Source organism: Lathyrus oleraceus, chromosome 2 (assembly GCF_024323335.1).
Source record: "Lathyrus oleraceus cultivar Zhongwan6 chromosome 2, CAAS_Psat_ZW6_1.0, whole genome shotgun sequence".
Lineage (NCBI taxonomy): Eukaryota > Viridiplantae > Streptophyta > Magnoliopsida > Fabales > Fabaceae > Lathyrus > Lathyrus oleraceus.
The window spans coordinates 489,959,443-489,979,712 of NC_066580.1; the positions used below are offsets into that span (position 1 = coordinate 489,959,443).

Genomic DNA, 20,270 nt, shown 5'->3' on the forward strand with positions numbered 1-20,270 from the left:
TCCCCCACACTCCTTTTTTTCGTTTCTTCTTCAATAATCTTCTCAGACTTGTTAGAATTCACACACTGGTGAATCAAGAACATACCTTTTTCATCTTTCTTTCTTCGTTCCTTGTTCGCGGCTTTTCGAAAATCATTTGCATTCGCTTCCAATGTCGATACTCTATCATTCACAATTTCATACACATCTTGAAATTTGAAGATGATCTTCGTTTGTGTAACCCACCGTTCATAGCTCTCACCTTTAAAAATTGGACGATTCACTGGAAATTGCATTGATGTTGTTGTTCCGTTTGCCATTACATATTCTCTTTGAATCATAACTCGAGCTCTGATACCAATTTGTTGGAACAAAAGGTTTTCAAGAAAGATGAGAGAAGGAGAAAATGATAGAAAGGAGAGAGAAATTGAATTGTATAGTCGTGATTTGTATTGAGTATAGTTATATTTTATTTACAACATACTATGCTCTTTATATAAGGGAAAAAAGCTCATGCCCAAAACCTCTACAAATCGCCACAAGTCTAAAACATACAAAATACAAAGTACAAAACTACAAGTTACATTTCGACACAACTATATATTATATCCGACTCATTCGAATACAATTGACTCCTGAACTTCAACTAGCTACTTCAGCACAGTAGAATGCTAGCATCCAACAAAATATTGAATTACAACTTCTAACATTATTGATGTGAAATTCGTGTAAATATATGCTAAAAATTTAATTGTTGATTTTCATATGTTAGGTGATGATTTTGATGAGTAAAACATGAATGATTGATGTTATATGTGTCTGATTTGTATTCTTTGATGTGAGAACTGTTGCATATTTTTGTATACCGAGTTCTAGATTTCTATCTGACATGAAATTGGAAATTTTGAACTCTGGTCCTGTTTTAAAAGAAAAAACACAAAAAATCGCATGTTGCAGCGATGATGGACGTCACCTGCGTGACAGTCCAACCATCACTGCATTGGGGAAGAAGACGTCAGACTGTCAACGATGACGAGCATCAGCCATGAAACGGTCTGACTATCAGCGCCTCATGACTAGCGCAAATTCCCTAGACTGTTAGCGATGACGGGTAGCGCACCCATGGAGTGACGATCGTCATGGCCGAGACGGTTAGATCATCAGCCATGTTGATTGATTTATTTGTGATGTTTTGATCATTTTTCGCAAAGGCTCTGATTTCTCGATTTAATTCATTATATTAAGTGATTAATTATTGAGAAAATGGTTATAATTGATTATTATTGATGTAATTGATACTCGCCTCGTGGTTAGGCCGTGTTGAAAGTTGATGGTTTTAGGTTTAAGGTGAACCGATGTTTAGCCCTAATAGACAATGATCGATGTGAAGTATGTTTAAGTTCGAGAGAACCAATGTATGATGTGTTTTAGGTTCGAAAGAACCAATTTTAGCCTTAACCGATAATGTTGATAATTGGAGTAGAAGGTTCAGATGGAGATTATTTGCAATTGTTTGATCATGCATCATGCATATCGAAGATTTGCCTAGGACTTCAATCTAGTGTGAATGATCTCTCAGTAAAATAATTTTGATATCCATGACTTCGATCCAGTGTTAGGATTGATACCACATGCATGAGTGTTGACTGAATATGCATTGCATAATGATATTGTATATTGTGCATTTGTGTTGAGTGAATATGCTTGTTATGTACTATTCTTGTTGTTTATACACATTTTTAATTATGGAATATATTATCACCTCTTTCTTGTCTCCGTGTTTCTACCTTATACTTTTATGCAGAGTTCTCAAGTTGGGATTGAGGTGTGATAGTTATTGCTTATTAAGGATGGCATAATTGTCCACTTCAGTAGTTTATTTCTACGTTGTATTCGTCGTACATTTGACTGACTTTTAATATTTATTCCGATTTCACTATGTTTTTGAATTAATTACATATACTATATTTTTGAACTAAAGTTTCATTTAGAAACCTAGAAATTGAATGTTTTGTCAATATTTTATAAATTATATTTAAAATTTATATCTCAATTAATAAATAATTTAATTAACATAGATGGACGGTGTAAAATATTAAAATTTAATTAGATGTGTTATACTCATAATTACCTATTTGATTTATTTTGACTTTAAAATAGTAGTTTGAATGATTATAATTTATTGATGGTGAAAAAAAAACTTTACACTTTAAGTTACATATTTCTATTTCAACTCAAAATTTTATCTATAAATTAGTAGTTGTTATTATCATTACTATACATTATCAATATAAAAAATTGCACAAACGCATTTAAAATTAAAAAAATGCACTACATATTTTACATTTTATATTTTAAATCTCTTGGAATTTAATTTGCACCACTATCCTTCCCAAAAAGCTTTCAATTTGTCCCGTCCTGCACCCACCACTGCGCATACAATTTTTTGGAATTTTTATATTAAAATTAAACACCGTGGTTTAAATAATAATATCTTAATTATGATAGGAATTGGAATTTGTTTGTTTTTGCAAATTGCATGTTCATAATGCTGGTTATTTTGAATTAAAAAAAAGAAAAAAAGATAAAGACTAGATATTAATTTATGAAACAAGACAAAAAAGAAAGAAGTAGAAGGAAAGATTTGGGAAAGTAAAAGTGAAAGGAAAAAACGAGAAGCAACAGTGAGTGAATAATTAATTAACACGCAAACATGTCGATCATCATAATCATCATCATCATCACAGTGTTGACAAAGACAGAACGTCCCTCTTCAATTCTTCACTTGAAAACGATGCTTCTTTCTTAGACTAATTATTCAATATTGGATTATTCCTTCACGATGATGATGATGATGATAACAACAACTCTCATCAATCTCAAGAACCAGTTTCTAACACTTGTTTACTTTATTCTCGACATGCTTCGCTCCAAATTCAACTGCTTTTTACCTTCCAAACCCAGCGCCGATCATCTTCTTCGTGCTTTTTCTCTTCCCACTCCTCTTCCCCAATGGCCCAAAGGTAAACAATCACTCTTTCAATCCATTATGCAATTCTTCTAACTTTTGTTTGGTCGTTACTCAACAAATCATTCATTATTCTTCTTATTCGCTGAACTGTTACAGGAGAGGGTTTTGCTTCTGGAGTTGTGAATCTTGGTGAAATTGAAGTATGTAAGGTCACTGAGTTTGAGTTTGTTTGGAACAGCAATGTGATGGTGGAGCAAAGTAAAGCTGTTGCGTTCTATAAACCAGTGGGAATTCCAGATGGGTTTCATATCCTTGGTCACTATTGTCAACCTAGCTATAAGCCTTTATGGGGTTTTGTACTTGTTGCTAAACAAGTGGAAAATTCCTCATATAACATTTGCAACCAGAAAAAATTACCCGCTTTAACGAACCCTCTTGATTATACTCTAGTATGGTGTACTGATTCAGGAAGAAAGAAAATTGCTATGCCTGTTGATTCTGCTTACTTTTGGCTACCTCAACCTCCTGAAGGTTATAAGGCTCTTGGTTACTTAGTTACTAACAGCCATGATAAGCCTAATTTAGACAAAATCAGTTGCGTTCGTGTTGATCTAACGGATACATGTGAACCTTACTGCACATTACTTGATGCTGGATCTATAACTCCGGAGTTTCCATTTTGGATTTGGAATTTGAGACCCTGTGATCGCGGCATATTAGGGGCAGGAGTTTCGGTGGGGACTTTTTTCTGCGGTAGTTGTTGTTGGAACAAGGGAGAAGAGTTACCTGTTGTGTGCTTGAAGAATTTGAATCATACGCTGCCTGCGATGCCACGGATTCACCAAATACATGCACTTATAGAGCATTATGGTCCTACTGTTTTCTTTCATCCTGAGGAAGTTTACCTGCCTTCTTCGGTTGATTGGTTTTTCAGCAACGGAGCCCTTTTGTATCGAAAGGGCGTGTCTAAAGGCGAGGCTATTGATGAAGGTGGATCAAATTTGCCAGGCGGAGGAACAAATGATGGAGAATTTTGGATAGATTTGCCAAATGATGATATTAGAAGGGAGTTTATCAAACGCGGGGACTTGGAAAGTGCTAAGCTTTATGTTCACGTGAAGCCAGCATTTGGCGGAACATTCACAGACATTGTTATGTGGATTTTCTGTCCTTTCAATGGACCCTCTACTCTGAAATTTGGAATTACAAACATGGCTTTTAGCAAAGTTGGTGCACATGTTGGTGATTGGGAGCATTTCACACTTAGAATATGCAATTTCAGTGGAGAGCTTTGGAGTATATATTTCTCACAGCACAGTGGTGGTAAATGGGTGGATGCACATGAGTTAGAGTATATTGATGGCAATAAAGCTATTGTGTACGCGTCGAAAAACGGACATGCTAGTTACCCTCATCCTGGAACATTTATTCAAGGATCTTCGAAACTTGGGATTGGAATTAGGAATGACGCTAGTCGTAGTAGTTTGCGTGTGGATTCGAGTGTTCATTATGAAGTTGTTGCAGCTGAGTATTTAGGAGATGTTGTGAAAGAGCCTCAGTGGTTGCAGTATATGAGAGTGTGGGGTCCTAAAATTGTGTATGATTCAAAAACTGAGCTTGATAGGAAATTAAATGCTCTTCCTCTGAGGTTTGGAAATTCATTTGGTAATTTGTTTAAAAAGCTTCCACTGGAACTGTATGGTGAGGAAGGTCCTACAGGGCCAAAAGAGAAAAATTACTGGATAGGAGATGAAAGATGGTGAATATATTTATGTTAATGCTTCCATCACAGAGATTATTCAAATAAGCAATTTTTTTGCTAAGAGTGTTGTAATTGTATGGCTAGCTACTTGTGTACCTTCATATTTCTTTCATATATAGAGTGAAAAGGGTTGTGTGTTTGAGTATAGTTTTGAAAAATCAGAGAAATGGGAAAGTAAAAAAAGCTTAAATTTGCTCTCATTGAGAGTTGAACTCAAGACCTCCCGCTTACTAAACGGGTGCTCTAACCAACTGAGCTATGAGAGCATGTTGCTTTATCTTCTCAAATTAGAATTATACTAATTGTATATTTCTGCCTCAATTGGATGAAATTACTTAACATAGAAGCACATTGTATAATTTTCTCCTTAAATGATGGAAATTTTTGTACACATTTTCTTATGTGTTATATTATTACTCTAAAAACACACTTTACCTAGTTATATTTTGATTCTCAACTTATGAACACAGATTATTCTTAACAGTAAGTTAGTTGCTTTATATTCATGTTTCATTTCAAAAATAAAAAATGGTGATAGAAAACTAATTTATTGTCAAACTTTGATATTAAATGATTATTTAATCTATTCATCATTAGAAAGCTAAATCATTAACACTTTAATAAAAAAAACTCAAGCCTATTTTTATTTTAAAAATATACTAAATGTTTTCAGAAACTTTTTTTATTTTATATTTTCATGATTTTTTTAGTTAACTCAAAATTTGAGCTTCCCATAACTTAGTGGATATGAGAATTTTGTTTCTTAAAATATTTCAGACAAACCGTTTATAAAGAATTTACGGATATTGGAAATTGAAATATAGTTCTGGAGACAAGAAATTGAAATTTCTTTTTCTATATCCGGATCAAATTTTTCAACTGTGAATCACCAAAACATCAAATAATTGCATGTTTATGATCATCGATATGACTATTGAGCATTTGAATGTCTAGCATATTGTAATAAATTATAAATCCCTTTCATCGTTTCTTATAAGCTAAGAAAATATAATTAATTTTGTTTAAAAAATAAATAATTAATTAAAGTATTCTTCATTTATAACATAAAAAATAAATTATTAAAATAAAAAATAATATCAAAGAGTACTATAAATTTTTTTAGTATTTCATTAAAATTGCAAAATTACAAAGTAACTTATATTTCAAAATGATATTTTGTTATAAAAATGACTTTTAATTTGAAGTGTTGATAGTACAAATTATGCCCACAATTTCCCTAATTATGGCATCTTTAGCTGTACTGTAACAAGCCACAATCATCCTCATCCCAAAATATTGGTGTATCTATAACCCCTCCACCCATTGAGAAACAACAATAATTAAATGTTGTACATATTATTTGTATACAGTGATAATTGATAAACAACACATTTGGACTAAAGATTTGTTGACACCTCTGAATTATTATCTTGAAAATAAAAAATAGTTGAGATATCATTCACATCTTATTCGTACCATCTTAGATTACTAAGCTTAAAATGTAATCAAAATGAAAAGTTTCACAGTATATATTAATCCAATCAATAAATGGGTTGGTCAATTCTCACCATAAGGACCAATAGAGTAAAAGATGGTTTTCCACAAGAGGGAACACCATTAGAGATCAAAAGATTATACTTCTGGTGTGAGGTTCTTTTCATGGCACATATTCTTTGAAGAGGTTAGATAATAGCATTAGGATACAATCATAGAGAAGGTAGTAATCCTTCTGTTTTAGTATTCTTGACAGCTCCTATTCTGTGAGGAGGCCACACAACATGAGTAACCCTTCCTCGAACTAGACCCAAGGGAACCTGCAAATAAATTTGTCATCTCTGTCACCAAACTATTAGAGGTTTCAATGAAAAATCACATGCCATCGCATTCGTATCACCCACATTACAGCATTAACAAATTCCACAACAGGGCATCAATAGAAAATTTCTGGTAAGCCTACCATTTTAGTACTCCTAAGTCCTAACTACTTCAATGACGACTATGTGCTGTTTATGAAAATTAATTTAAAATAACAATTTTAGCGAATGAGTGATATATTAATAGGCTGATATTAAGCCTTGTCTAGATGGGCCAAATGACAGGACTATTGGCTAGTTTTGGACAACTACGAAATACGTGGAATGAAAATTACTAAGATGATCCAGTAATGAAACTATTGTGAACATGATTGTGCTTAAATACATTATGCAATGCAATCTAAGGATACAAAATTAACCAAAGAAGCTCTTAGCCTCCATTGCTTTTGCTTTGAAATAACAAATAAGTCAACAAAACTGTTATTGAAATAATAGAAGCTTGACTAGTCATGTTTTCATTGTAATTCTTATGAGCTATAATTTCTAACTTTCTAGTGCTAAAATTTTCTTGCTTCAATTTGCATATCTTAACATTGTCATGCTAGAAACTGAAAGAGGCAATAGCAACTTACAGATCCATATGATTTTGAATCCATGCTAGAAGCTGCATTGTCTCCCTCAACCCAACAATGTCCTTCCGGAATCTTCAGTACATCATTGTTATGACGAGTAACGAACCACTCGTTCGGTAAAGCAAGTATTCTCTTTATGTGTGTCTCCTTGTAATTTAATGGTGAACTACAAAAGTTTCAGGTTGAGTCACGTCATTAACGACTTCGAAAAACAGTAACTTAGGTCTCAATTATAAATTAGATAAAACAAAATTCATCTTTTTTGTTAGTTCAATATCATAAATTAGAACATGATTATACAAACCAATATGTCATTAATTTCTATAACCAAATCAGATAATATAGAGTACATAACACAATGAACCATCCAATGTCAATAGCTTCCAAACAAACACAATATTAATCCAAGTACATGTCTTCCATTGTTAAAACAATACGAAGGTTCATAGTGGCTAGTTCACTGAGTTCTACCATTACCTCTTAAATTTATAAAATTAAATTTCCGACATTTTTTTATCTGGATTTGGCTTAATTGAACAAGTAGTACGCAATAATGAGACAATTTGGGAGAGCTTATATAATCAGCTTATGAAATGTCTATAATTTGGTTTCAATTTTTTCTCATAAATTCTCCAAGATAGCTTATGAAAGCAACCCATAACTCATCTAAAAACAACTTGACTTTATTTTAACTTTGTCATAAAAATAGCTTATACATACATAAGCACATATTTGATAAACACTAATGCTATAAGCAAATAATTAAGTTGTTTATCCAAACAAACAATCATCTACAAAGGAAATACTGCAACAAAAAAAAAAAGTAAAAGTGATGGAAAAGGATGATAAACGACATTTATACCGGAAGATAACTACATCACCATGTGAAAACTTGTACTTCTGAAGGCAAAATCTCTCAACCAAGACATAGTCATCTGCAATATACAATCAATGATGAAACCGCAATTAATTGAAGTAAAATCCTATAAACGTGTATATGAAGAAAAGTATCAGAAAAAAACCTGTGAAAGAATCAGTTTTGGGATTAAAAGTGGGAGACATAGAGCCACCGCGAACTGGTACAACAGTTACATAACGATCGGATACAGTGACAGTAATGAGACCAATTGTGACGAATTTTTTAGTAAAATTCCATAGAGAGTTTATTGTTCCCATGTGTGTACGTCAAATATCAACCATCTGAACCAAACAAAAGCAAGATGAAAATGGTGAATGAAAGTACACTGAAGAACGTAAAAATGAAAATTGAAATAAGAATTACACAGTCCGGAAGCAAAAATTGTGGCAAAAAAGATTGATGGAATGGAAGATCCGCCTGTACAGGTTTTTCCGACGAACGGCGGCGACTGGGCTCTTTCTTATTCGATGGAGGGAGCTGTTGATGTTTCTTTTAGGGTTTTACTTTTTTACTTTTGTGCATTTTTCATTTGGGTTTTTTTCACTCTCTAAACCTTTCTCCCTGTCATAGGATTGTTTTTGAAAAACACTATAAAAAAAAATTTAGATTAGATTCTTCTATTTTGGTACTTAAAAAAACTCAATCATCAAAAATAATACTACATGTAGTAATTTTATTTTTTTAATTTCTTTTAATACCGCGCATTATCAAGTTGATATTTTTAAAATATTCTTAAAATAGTTTATAAATATACTTAAAAGAACAATAAATATAATTGCTTAAAAATATTTATATATATTTGCTTAATAATGTAAATATAATTGTTTCACCTCAATTGCTTAAAATATATGAATTTTTTACAAAAATAACTCAGTTTTTTAATTTATTTTTTTAAAATAATCATGTTTTCAAAAAAATCCTAACCTACCCAACTTTTAGAAGGAGGGTCAATCCAATTGGCGTCTCCTCTTAAAATTAGAGTGTAAGCGCCAATTGGATTGGCTAGGGCACATGGTGCAGCCAATTCAATTGGCGTCCATGTGTATTTTTTCAAAGGAGACGTCAATTGGATTGACACCTCAGTGTATTTTGCAACTTTTTTTGTTAAACCGTCTACGTGATACGTAATTTCGAAATATGACCAATTCATATTAATATAAATTCCCGTTCACACAAAAAAGACTAATGTTGAGACCGGGATCACCTAACCACCCGGTCCCACATCCCCTAGCTACCCGAACCCGTGGACCTAACCCGCGTTGATGATTCACCACTAGTGTTTGAGCATCTGAGGGGCCAGGAACATCACTACCAACTGCAGGAGATGGCTTGTTGAGATAGTCATACAAATCAGCATAGTCTTGAGTATGCATCGAAAGTGTACCGTCATAGTTGAGTTCATGACTCATGCCAGAGTAGTTGGGTTGTGTTTGACTTGTTGGTGGGCTACCGGGACGGTTGAAGGGAGACATAGGTATGAATGATGCGTCGAAGAAAGATTGGAAAGATTGTTGGGGTGTTTGGTAGAGATAGGGTTGTTGAAGGTTTCGGTTTTGTGAGGTTTGAGCTTCTTGGCTATGGTAGGAGGAGAGACGGTTGGTGTTGAATGATCGTTGAGTGTTCTGGCTAAGGCGGCTTTGGTAGGGTGATGTGTTGGGTGCGAAGCGATGTTGGGTCTCTAGTTGATGGTTTATTTGTTGGTGGTGGTACGGGGTATGCTCTTGATATTGTGGTTGGGTGTATGACATGTTAGGGTTGTATGTTTGTGTGTTTGTGGACCGGAAAGTTTGACGGATAGGGGATTGTGTGTAGGCGGTCTGACAATGTTGTTGGAGGTTAGATATTGAGGCGTCTAGTGTGTAAGTTTGTTGGCGTGGGTCATATAGGTACATATCCTCGGCGATGAATTCAAAACCAACCGATTTGTACCAAGCCATATAAGTACGACTTGTTTTTTCTTCATTTGCCATCACTGCGTCAGTTAAGACATGGTCATGGCGGTGCTTCCATTTGCAACACTCAGATCTAGTGAAGTTTTTCCATGGATTGAAGTTCCATTGATCGTTAACTTTGCACAAATGCCATTCTCCAACTTCACACGATCACTGTTGTGCAACTCCACAGTTGTGAATTTTATGATCGGTGTGCATGCAGTCCATATGGTTGCGTCTTCTTCATTGACTTCATGGTCATTATCCAAATTTAGGTATGAACGCTAAATGAACTGAAATGTGAAAGTAACTTAGATTATAAACATGGTAGAAAAAGTTAACAAATTATAACGAAATAATGAGGTTATTATCCATACATCTATCGGTCGGAGGTGATCCAAGAGATTGCGATACTGGGTAATACAATGTCTAGGACATCTGTTATAACTTATACCACATGTCGACCATCTGCACCATAAAGATAAAAATATTAGTTAGAGATAATAATCATTAAAGTAAGTAAATATATAGCATTTTAAACAACTTACTTTTGTGTATACGGGAATGTGAAAGGGTTGTGGTTGACGGGAGCTAGGGACGGTAGTCTTAACCAACCCCATGCTTAGAGCAAAACAGCACATCCAGAAAAGGTAGATGTGTCTTTGTGTGAATTTTTTACACAAAGAGCTATAAAGATAGGCCAGACAAGCGGATCCCAACTATAACTTCCTATTATATCTACATGTCTTAGTAAAGGTAAATACATAACATGCATACTAGAACCACTACCTTCGGGAAATAAAAAAGAACCAATTAAAAGCATAATGTAACACCTAGTTTGTATTATTCGAGCCTCTTCAATAGAATGCTCATCTAAATGTAAACTATTATAATATGACTTAAGGCGTGAAAAGAGTATACCTTGACCTCTTGAGTTATCATCTAACAAATCAGTATCCAAGAGGTCCATGCAAATTGAATTCGCATAGTTGGTTCTACCATTTACAACTTTACCTTCAATAGGCAGTCCCAATAGCATGTAGACGTCTTCTAACGTCACGATACACTCACCGGTTGGAAACCAAAATGCGTGTGTCTCGGGACGCCATCTTTCACATAACGCAAGAATGAATTTATTATCCACCGACCAAGACATAATTTTGCTTATATGTCCAAAACTGGCGAGTTCGACATACGGTTGAATCATCGGCCAAGTGGACATATTCGTGGACCCGAGTATGGAACCTTGAAACATCCTATAAAAGAAACAAGAAAATTCTTTACTAAGTTGATATGTTATTAAAAGGTACTCTAGATAGATAACAAAATAATAAAACGCTTACATAAGTTGCTCGTTTGCAATTGTTCCTCTGTGCGATTCGCCCATTGTGAGGATAAACATCTTGTCGGAGATGAAAGAGGTTAGTGAAGATGAAAGAGGTTGTTTGAGATGAAATATTTGATGTTGTAGAGGAAGTAGTGAGTGATTGTGTGGAAGAAATATTAGAGTTACCTTCCTATTTATATGCAAAAGTGTGGAGCATAGAAAAATGTGTTTGCATGTGGTAACCAAATGAATTGGTGTCCATGTTCATTTTTTACATGGTGTCGCCATTCAAATTAGTGCCTCAATAGGCTCATGCATGACACACATATCTCTACATGCTTGGTTACGAGGTTTGCATGCATGCAAGACATGGTGTAGCCAAATGGATTGGCGCCCATGTGCAATGATTGAAAGGAGGCGCCAATTCATTTGGAGCTAGTGCTTGCATGTGTGACACATGACTTTCCTCTTTCTTGCACGTTGGACATATCACTTTGGACTAGCTTACATGTTTGACACATCACTTCGGACTAGATTGCATGTTAGACACATCACTTACCAATTTAAGTGTCTTACTATCAACATCCAACAATCAACACACTTTCATCTGCAACAAGAAATTAATTTTCATTTGCACCAGAAATATCACAATGTCATCTTCACCGAAATATAGTGTCAATGTTCACTACAATGGTGAGACATACGAGTATGAGTTATACGGATTTTGTTTTCGAAACACCGATACCATTCGACTTACGATCAAGAGAAATGCAAATTTCTTGCATTTGAAAAAACGAATTCAATCCTGCATAGGATCTGGTATTGTGTCAAAGATCACGTGTCAAAATCCAATATTTTTTTAGAACAGTTAATGCAAGTTTTTCCCGCTTAAGGTCCGGGATGATGAAGATGTTTAATACATATTTGTTAGCCATGAACATTCTGGCTGCAATTGTATTAAGTTGTATATTAATCTTCAACCAAGTATACCATCCCAGCAATCTCAAATAACCAGTCAGGATGAATTTGATGATATTGATTCACAATACTCAGATGACGTAGACCCAGAAGCAGAAGCAGAAGTCAACGTCGTTGATGAAGAAAAAGGGGAGACCGAGATATAGGTCGATCATATGTTGAACAACGACATTGAAGATGATGATCAACCAAAGCCATTACCTCATATTCATGTATACAATCCACCTTAACATATGATAAACATTGATATGTATGACGATGAAACATCCAACAGTGTTTTCTATAACCCGTATTCATGATCAAAAGGCGAGTTAAAGGTGGGAGACATGTTCCGCACTAAAGAAGAATGTATGTGAGCTATCAAAAAATTCCACATGAACAACTCTGCTGATTTTACCGTGAAATGCACTGATTCGAGAAGGTATGTCATTGAATGTTGTAACATCCTTTGTAAGTTTCGGTTGACTGCATTTTACAAAAAGAAAAGCGACTCATGGGAGATAGCTTAAATAAACCCACCTCACAGTTGCATTGTAACTACGTTGAACAAGATCACCGTAAATTAAGCGTTGCATTGATATGTCAAGACATTATGTCGATGTTAACAAAGACCCATAAGTGAAGGTGAGTATAATCATATCTCATATCAAAATAAGATATAATTATACTCCATCTTACAAGAAAGCGTGGATTGCAAGGACAAAGGTTGTTGAACAGGTATTCGGCAACATGGAGGATCCATACAAAGAATTGTCACGGTTTTTATGGGCACTAAAAACATATGTCCCATGAACTGTGGCAATTATGGAGACATTGCCAGGAATGACGCCAGACGGAACCTGTGTTACTGGTAATAGAATCTTTCACCATCTCTTTTGGGCATTTGACCCATGCATCAAAGGTTTTGCATTCTGCAAACCTATTATTCAAATTGGTGGAACATGGTTATACGGGAAATACAAGGGTACTTTGCTTATGGCGGTTGCACAAGACGACAACAACAATGTCTTTCCCACTGCCTCTGCTCTGGTTGAAGGTGAAACTGTTGGTGATTGGGGTTTCTTTCTTCGACATCTCAGAACGCATGTAACTCTACAAGTCAATCTCTGTTTAATTTCTGATAGACATGCTGCCATTGAGAGTGTCTACAATAACCATGACAACTGATGGCATGATCCTCCTTCTACACATGTCTATTGCATTAGACATATTGCACAAAACTCCATGCGTGCAATAAAAGATAAAAATCTTCGCAAGAAGGTGGTGAATGCTGGATATGCTCTAACTCAGCCGTCATTTCAATATTATCGTGATGAAATTAGACTGTCTAATGAAGATGCAGGAAGATGGCTGAATAACAGACCAGTTGAGCAGTGGACAAGGGCATTTGACGGAGGCTATCAATGGGGCCACATGACAACAAACCTTGTGGATTGTATGAACGACGTATTCAAAAGCATTAGAAATCTGCCAATAACCGCCTTGGTCAGATCAACATATTATAGGTTGGCTTTTACGTTCGCAACCAGAGGTGAAAGATGGAGTGCGGTGTTAATGTTTGGGCAAGTATTTAGTGAGTGCTGCATGAAAGTCGTGAAAGAAGAGAGCATCAAAACTAGCACACACGTTGTAACAATCTTTGACCGTCATATGCAAAATTTCAGCGTGTAGGAAACAATGGACCACAACGAGGGGAAACCAAATTTAGTCTATGCTGTCAAACTAAACAGAAGTTGGTGCATCTGTGGAAAATTCCAAGCCTTCCGCATTCCTTGCTTCCATGTCATTGCAGCATGCGCACATACTCATCAGAACGCTTACAACCATCTATTTGATGTGTACAAGGCCATCATCATCATGAATGTTTATAATAAAAGCTTCTCGGTGCTGCCAATGGAGGAATACTGACCTCCGAAGGTGACATAGTTTGGCACAACGACGAGAGGCGTAGAAAGAAAAAAGGACGGCCAAATAGCACACGTATCAGGACAGAAATGGATACGACAAATAAAATGATAAGACTATGTAGTATCTGTCGTCAACCAGGACACAATAAGAACAAACTGTCCCAATCGAGGAGCATCATCTGGGTCATAATCTTTTTGTAACCTTCAATTTTTATATATCATTAAGTTTTTGTTACAACGAGGTTCACAACAAACATCACTACAACATAATCAAACTGAAAACAAAATATTTATAACGGATTACAACAATCAAAGTGATGTCATCTCGTCCGAACATCATTTCCCTAACATCCTTACCAATTTTCATTCGCACACAACCAAAGATACTGTCGAGTCTCTCAATACTTCTAATTTTTCCCTTCTGGTATTTTCCCATCTAACCAACGAACCAACTCCCTCTTCAGTTAATCGAAAGTAGTGATGTTCCAGAAGAGCATCAATATCTAAGGTTTGTCTCTCGCATAAATCACATTTCCATAGCGGCGACGAACACCAAACATGATTTCCAAATGATGAAATGAGATGTGGAAAAATGATTCACACAACACCTCTGTTTATAACAAAAAAATTACAAAATACACTGAGGTGTCAATCCAATTGACGTCTCCTTTCAAAAAATACACATGGGCGCCAATTGAATTGACTGCACTATGTGCCCTAGCCAATCCAATTGGCGTCTGCACTCTACTTTTAAGAGGAGTCGCCAATTGGATTGGCGCCTCCTCCTAAAAGTGAGGTAGTTTGAATTTTTTTTTGAAAATAGGATTATTTTGGGATTTATTTTTGAAAAATTGGATTATTTTAGTAAAAATTTCAAAATATGTATTTGTTTAATACTGTAAATATAATTGTTTTACCTTAATTTTATATTTTATTTAAAATCTGAAATCTTATATATAAAAATTATTAATCATTTAATAATTTTTGGAGTGAATATTTTTATAGTTTTCTCTTTTATATTTACTAATTTATTTGTTTATTTATTATTATTTATATCTTATTTAATCTTATATATATAAGTTGTTAAGTCATTTAATAATTTTTGACGTAAAAAATATGGATATTTTTTATTCTATATTTATTTATTTATTATTTATCTTATTATCTTATTTAATTATTAACTTATTATTTGTTTGATATTTATCCTACTAACTAATAATTTTAAATATAAAAAATAATTTTCAATCATTATCTCTAATTTTATTATTATTATTATTATTATTATTATTATTATTATTATTATTATTATTCCACTATCTCATTTAATTAATAAATTATTATTTCTTTGATAATTATTCTATTAAGGGTGTCTTTGGTTCAAGTTTAGAAATAACATTCCTTAAAATCTTATTCCCATCATTATTATTATTTGGAATAATATTCTTATTCAAGCGTTTGACAAAAACTAAATTTTATAGGAATATTTATAATATTTACTTAATTTAAAAATTATAAAAATAAAACAAATAAATAAATGTGAATAGTAGTGAGTGTTGAATTGTAATTCCTTGTGTCGAAGCAGGTTGCTCGACAAAAACAAAGAAGTGTCGAACCACCTAGTTTGTTGAGTTGTGTTAATGTGTCGAAGTGTCGAAGCAGATTGTTTCACACAGAATTTCGACTTAGGCTTCTTTTAGTAGTGTTGGCTATTTTGGGCTTTGACCTGAGATTCAAGTTAACATAAATCTATAAATAGAGGGAGTAATCCTTATTCTTGTAATGAAGTGAATAGAGTATTCATAACATTGTAATTTACAGTATTTTACAGTTACAAATTGAATAAGAAGTTTTTCACAGTTTGTGGGCAGAGAGAAACACTGCAAAATTTTATTACTTTTTTCTTTCATCGTTCTTTACACTCTTTCTTTCTCCACTGTTCTTTTCTTTTATTGTCATTGTATGAGTGATAACAATCTTGTTTATCAAGATTGATTGAAATTCTACATAGATTTTGGTGGATTTTCAACATCTGGTATCAAGAGCTCCGGTTTAACGTGGGAAGAAAATCACCATGGCAACGAATCATCCAAACAGACATTTTCCAGCAAATCTTCTGATTCTCAAGAACAACAATTATGAGAATTGATGCAAGCAAATAAAGGTTGTATTCTGTTATCAAGATCGTTGGGATCTTGTGAAGAAAAGAGTAACAACGCTTGTAGAAGTCGCGACAAATCAAGAAAAGGTTGCACATAAAGAATTGAAGAAGAAAGATTATAAAGCTTCCTTTATAATCCATCAATGTGTTGATGCAGATAACTTTGAAAAGGTTAGTGATGTAGAGTCAACGAAAAAAGCATGAGAAATTCTGAAGAAATCGTTTGGAAGCGCAAAGAAGGTGAAAGAGGTGAGGTTACAAACTCACAAAAGAACGTATGAACTGCTTCAGATGGAAGAAAATGAAAGCATAACTGATTTCTTCACCAAGGTTACGAAACAGGTGAATCAAATTAAGGTATGTGGAGAAGTGTTGACATCAAGATCTGTTGTTGGAAAGATCTTGAGGTCGTTGGCTCCAAAGTCCGACCACGTGGTAGTAGCCATAGAAGAGTCGAAAGATTTGTCAAAACTAACAAAGGAAGAGCTTCAAAGGACGCTTGAATCTCATGAACAAAGAATGCCTGGAAGAGTTGTAGGAAAGTCGAAGAGTGATATGGCTTTGCAGGCTCAATCCGTAAAAGAAAGGAAAGGCAAAGGAAGTTGGAATGGCAACAAAGGCAGATGAGGCTACAACAATTCAACAGGTCGAAATCAGCAAGAAGGGAACTGGTTGAATCAGAGAAAACCCTGGAATCAAGGCAACCAAAGAGGTGGTGTTGCAGGTAGATGAAGAGGTGGTGGTCAAAATCCAGACAAGAGTCACATTCAATGTTACAATTGTCAAAGGTATGGTCACTATTCTAATGATTGTCTAGAAAAGCAGAAGAATCAAGAAACTTATGCAAAGCTAGCGAAACATGAAGAAGAAGAGACATTGCTGATGGTTACAACAAGAGATGAAGAGAGATTCAAGGACCAGTGGTACTTGGACTCATGATGCTCATCACACATGTCTGGAAGGAAAGATTGGTTTGTCAACATAAAGCCATCAATGAAGAACATGATGAAATTTGCAAATGACAACACTCTAGCAGCTGAAGGTGTTGGTGATGTTCTGATTATGAGGAAAGATGGCAAGAGGTCAGTAATTTTAAATATGTTGTACAAACCAAGCATGAAGAGTAATTTGCTCAGCATAGAGCAGTTAGTCGAAAAGAACTACAAGGTGTCGATCTAAGACAAGATGATGAGAGTTCTCGACTCAAATGGAAGGTTGATCTTGAAGGCTCCAATGTCTCAGAATATAACCTTCAAGGTTGAGCTTAACGTGATGGAGCATAAGTGCCTTGCAACAACAACTAGCAGAGATGAATGAATGTGGCATTCAGACTTGGTCATCTCACTTTCAAAGACATCAGAGATTTGAAGAGAAGAAATATGGTTTCAGGATTACCAGAAATCGACATTCCAAAAGAAATGTGTGAAGAATGCGTGCAGACGAACATCATAAGAATAACTTCAGTAAGGATGCAAGAAGCAGGTCGAAGGCAATTCTTGAAGTCATATACTCTGATGTATGTGGTCCTCTCCAGGTGAAATCAATTGGAGGTAACAAATACTTTGTTACATTCATAGATGATTTTAGTCAAAAATTATGGTCTTACATGATCAAGAGGAAAAGTGAAGTAATCGAGGTATTTGCCAACTTTAAATCTATGTTCGAAAGACAAAACGATCGAAAGATCAAGATTTTGAGGACTGATGGTGGTGGAGATTAAATGTCGAAAGATTTTGATTCATTATGCGTGAAAGAAGGGATTATACATGAGGTGGTTCCACTCTACACTCCACATCATAATGGAGTCGCATAAAGGAAGAATAAAACCATTATGAATATTGTTAGAAGTATGTTGAAAGGAAAGCATATATCCAAAGAATTATGTGGAGAAGCTATGTCAACTGCGACATATATCCTAAACAGACGTTCGACGAAGAAGCTAGAAGGAATCACGCCAGAAGAATGTTGGTTTGGTGTCAAACCTAGCTCGAGTCATCCGAGGGTGTTTAGATCTATTGCACACAGACATGTGCCAAATTAGTTGAGAAGAAAACTTGATGACAAGTTGAGTCTGATGATCCTGATAGGATATCACTCGATTGGAGGATACAAGTCGTTCGACCCGGTGAATAAGCAAGTGGTGATCACCAGGGACGTAATCATAAATGAGCTTAAGGAGTGAGATTGGACTGAGAATGTCAAGAAAGATTCAGTGAGAATATTTTGTGACGAACCAACTAGTGAAGTCGAAAGAGAAGTTCGATAGGAAAAAGTCAGAGGTGAAGCATGCCCAAGCAGGCCTCAGAGAACAAGACACATGCCTGTGAGGTTGCAAGAATGTGTGATTACATCAGATGATGTGGTCAATGAAGAAGATGACATGGTACACTATGCTTTCTACACAGATGTCGAACTAGTCAATGCAGCTGAGGCATTGAAAGGTTCAAAGTGGATGAAAGCAGTGGACGAAGAGCTAAAGTCAATCGAAGTCAACAACACTTTGTCACTTGTAGAATTTCCTCAAGACAAGAAGGCAATCGATGTGAAATGGGTATACAAGGTGAAGTTGAATCCCATAGGAGAAGTGATTCGACACAAGGCGAGACTTGCGGTGAAAGGATTTCTTCAAAAAGAAGGAATTGACTTTGATGAGGTTTTTGCACCTGTTGTTAGGATCAAAATGATCAGTGCATTTTGATGCACATTCTTCTATAATTATACTTAGGCATTTATCTAGTTTATTTTACTTATTTTAATATTTTATTATGTTTTTAGATTTAAGTTCATGTTTGCCTTTAATCTATTTTCGTTTGCTATTTTCAGTTTTCGCGGCTATTTGATACCTGTCGACTGTTTAGATCATAACTCGAGCTACGGGATGCCGTTTTACGCATTTTAATATGCGCTAGAAAGCTAAGAGAAAGGGATACAACTTTCGTGTTAAAGCCAAAAGCGGATTCGGAGTGAAGATGTCTCAAATAATTCGTTGAAGTTTTCTACTTTAGGAAATAATTTCTTTTGGGCCATTTGTTGGGCCAAATTTAGGTTTTCCGGTCCAGTTTTAATTATAAGTGAAACCCTTATTTTGTTTAAAAGGGCAGTCGCGGTACTATAGCAAACATACATTATTCACGATAACTTTTTTGCTTTTGAGGGTTTTATTCTATCAATTTAATTTCATTCTCTTTCAATTCTATTATATGAAATTTCATTTGCTTAATCTATATTTTGTGGAATGGTTTTGATTAAATTCGTATGATTGCGTTCCTAACTATTAATCGTCGTTTTCGTCGCTTTGTCGTTAAATTACGTTTATAAATCATGTTTGCTTAACTTGGAATATAGGAATATAAATCTGTCATATATCTATTGCACTTGTCAATCGAATTTGAATCAAATAGAGATCGAAGTCGCTTAGGGAATTGGTAGGTAAAAACCAATGATTAGCCGGAAACCGAAAACAGTAGATTGACTTATCTTATAATCGCTTATTCTGATCACTTTTTTTTGCTTTGTTTTCTAAATCGACCACTAAAACATAAATCCCCCTTAAATCGATTTCATTAGGTTAAGAATAATATAAGAATCCTGGCGATACGATACTCGAGGTGTCGCTTCCCGTTTACTATATTTTATTACTCGTTTTTGACCCGTGTGCGATAGCGGATCACGAAACAATCAGATTGGTTGTTGGTATAGAAAACATGAACAAATGGAAGATGTGTCAGATGGATGTGAAATGTGAATTCCTTAATGGACCCTTAGAAGAAGAAGTTTATGTTGCAGAACCAGCTAGGTTTGTGAAACATGGCGAAGAAAGAAAAGTGTATAGGTTGCATAAAGCCTTGTACGGACTTAAACAAGCTCCAAGAGCTTGGAACAAGAAGATAAA

The 20,270-nt window shown here is 34.8% G+C and overlaps 2 protein-coding genes and 1 non-coding gene across 4 annotated transcripts; 1 reads left to right on the top strand and 2 right to left on the bottom strand.

Moving 5' to 3' along the window:
- The first annotated feature begins 2,646 nt into the window (after nt 1-2,646).
- Nucleotides 2,647-4,854, top strand: LOC127120879 (hypothetical protein At1g04090). Its single transcript, XM_051051461.1, has 2 exons — nt 2,647-3,002; nt 3,107-4,854. The coding sequence occupies exons 1-2, from the start codon at nt 2,822-2,824 to the stop codon at nt 4,711-4,713; spliced, it is 1,788 nt and encodes a 595-aa protein (XP_050907418.1). The 5' UTR covers nt 2,647-2,821; the 3' UTR covers nt 4,714-4,854.
- A 50-nt stretch (nt 4,855-4,904) lies between these two features.
- TRNAT-AGU (transfer RNA threonine (anticodon AGU)) lies at nt 4,905-4,978 on the bottom strand. Its single transcript has one exon. It is a non-coding gene; the product is annotated as a tRNA-Thr (tRNA).
- Nucleotides 4,979-6,035: 1,057 nt separating this feature from the next.
- On the bottom strand, nt 6,036-8,662 carry LOC127120880 (uncharacterized). Of its 2 annotated transcripts, none has more exons than XM_051051462.1 (5): nt 8,441-8,662; nt 8,181-8,358; nt 8,021-8,093; nt 7,159-7,324; nt 6,036-6,526 (listed from the first exon to the last, which is right to left on the bottom strand). In XM_051051462.1, exons 2-5 carry the CDS (start codon nt 8,332-8,334, stop codon nt 6,419-6,421), a joined length of 501 nt encoding a protein of 166 aa, XP_050907419.1. In that variant the 5' UTR covers nt 8,335-8,358; nt 8,441-8,662; the 3' UTR covers nt 6,036-6,418. The 2 variants fall into 2 exon arrangements, with proteins under 2 accessions (XP_050907419.1, XP_050907420.1); XM_051051463.1 differs by having other exon boundaries at nt 8,501-8,660.
- Nucleotides 8,663-20,270: the final 11,608 nt, after the last annotated feature.

Coding starts and splice junctions, on each gene's coding strand:
- LOC127120879 (XM_051051461.1), top strand. CDS start 2,822: ATGATGATGATGATGATAACAACAACTCTCATCAATCTCAAGAACCAG. Junction 3,003..3,106: donor TCTTCCCCAATGGCCCAAAG/GTAAACAATCAC, acceptor GAACTGTTACAG/GAGAGGGTTTTGCTTCTGGA.
- LOC127120880 (XM_051051462.1), bottom strand. CDS start 8,334: ATGGGAACAATAAACTCTCTATGGAATTTTACTAAAAAATTCGTCACA. Junction 7,325..8,020: donor GGTGATGTAGTTATCTTCCG/GTATAAATGTCG, acceptor AAACTTTTGTAG/TTCACCATTAAATTACAAGG. Junction 6,527..7,158: donor ATTCAAAATCATATGGATCT/GTAAGTTGCTAT, acceptor ATTTATTTGCAG/GTTCCCTTGGGTCTAGTTCG.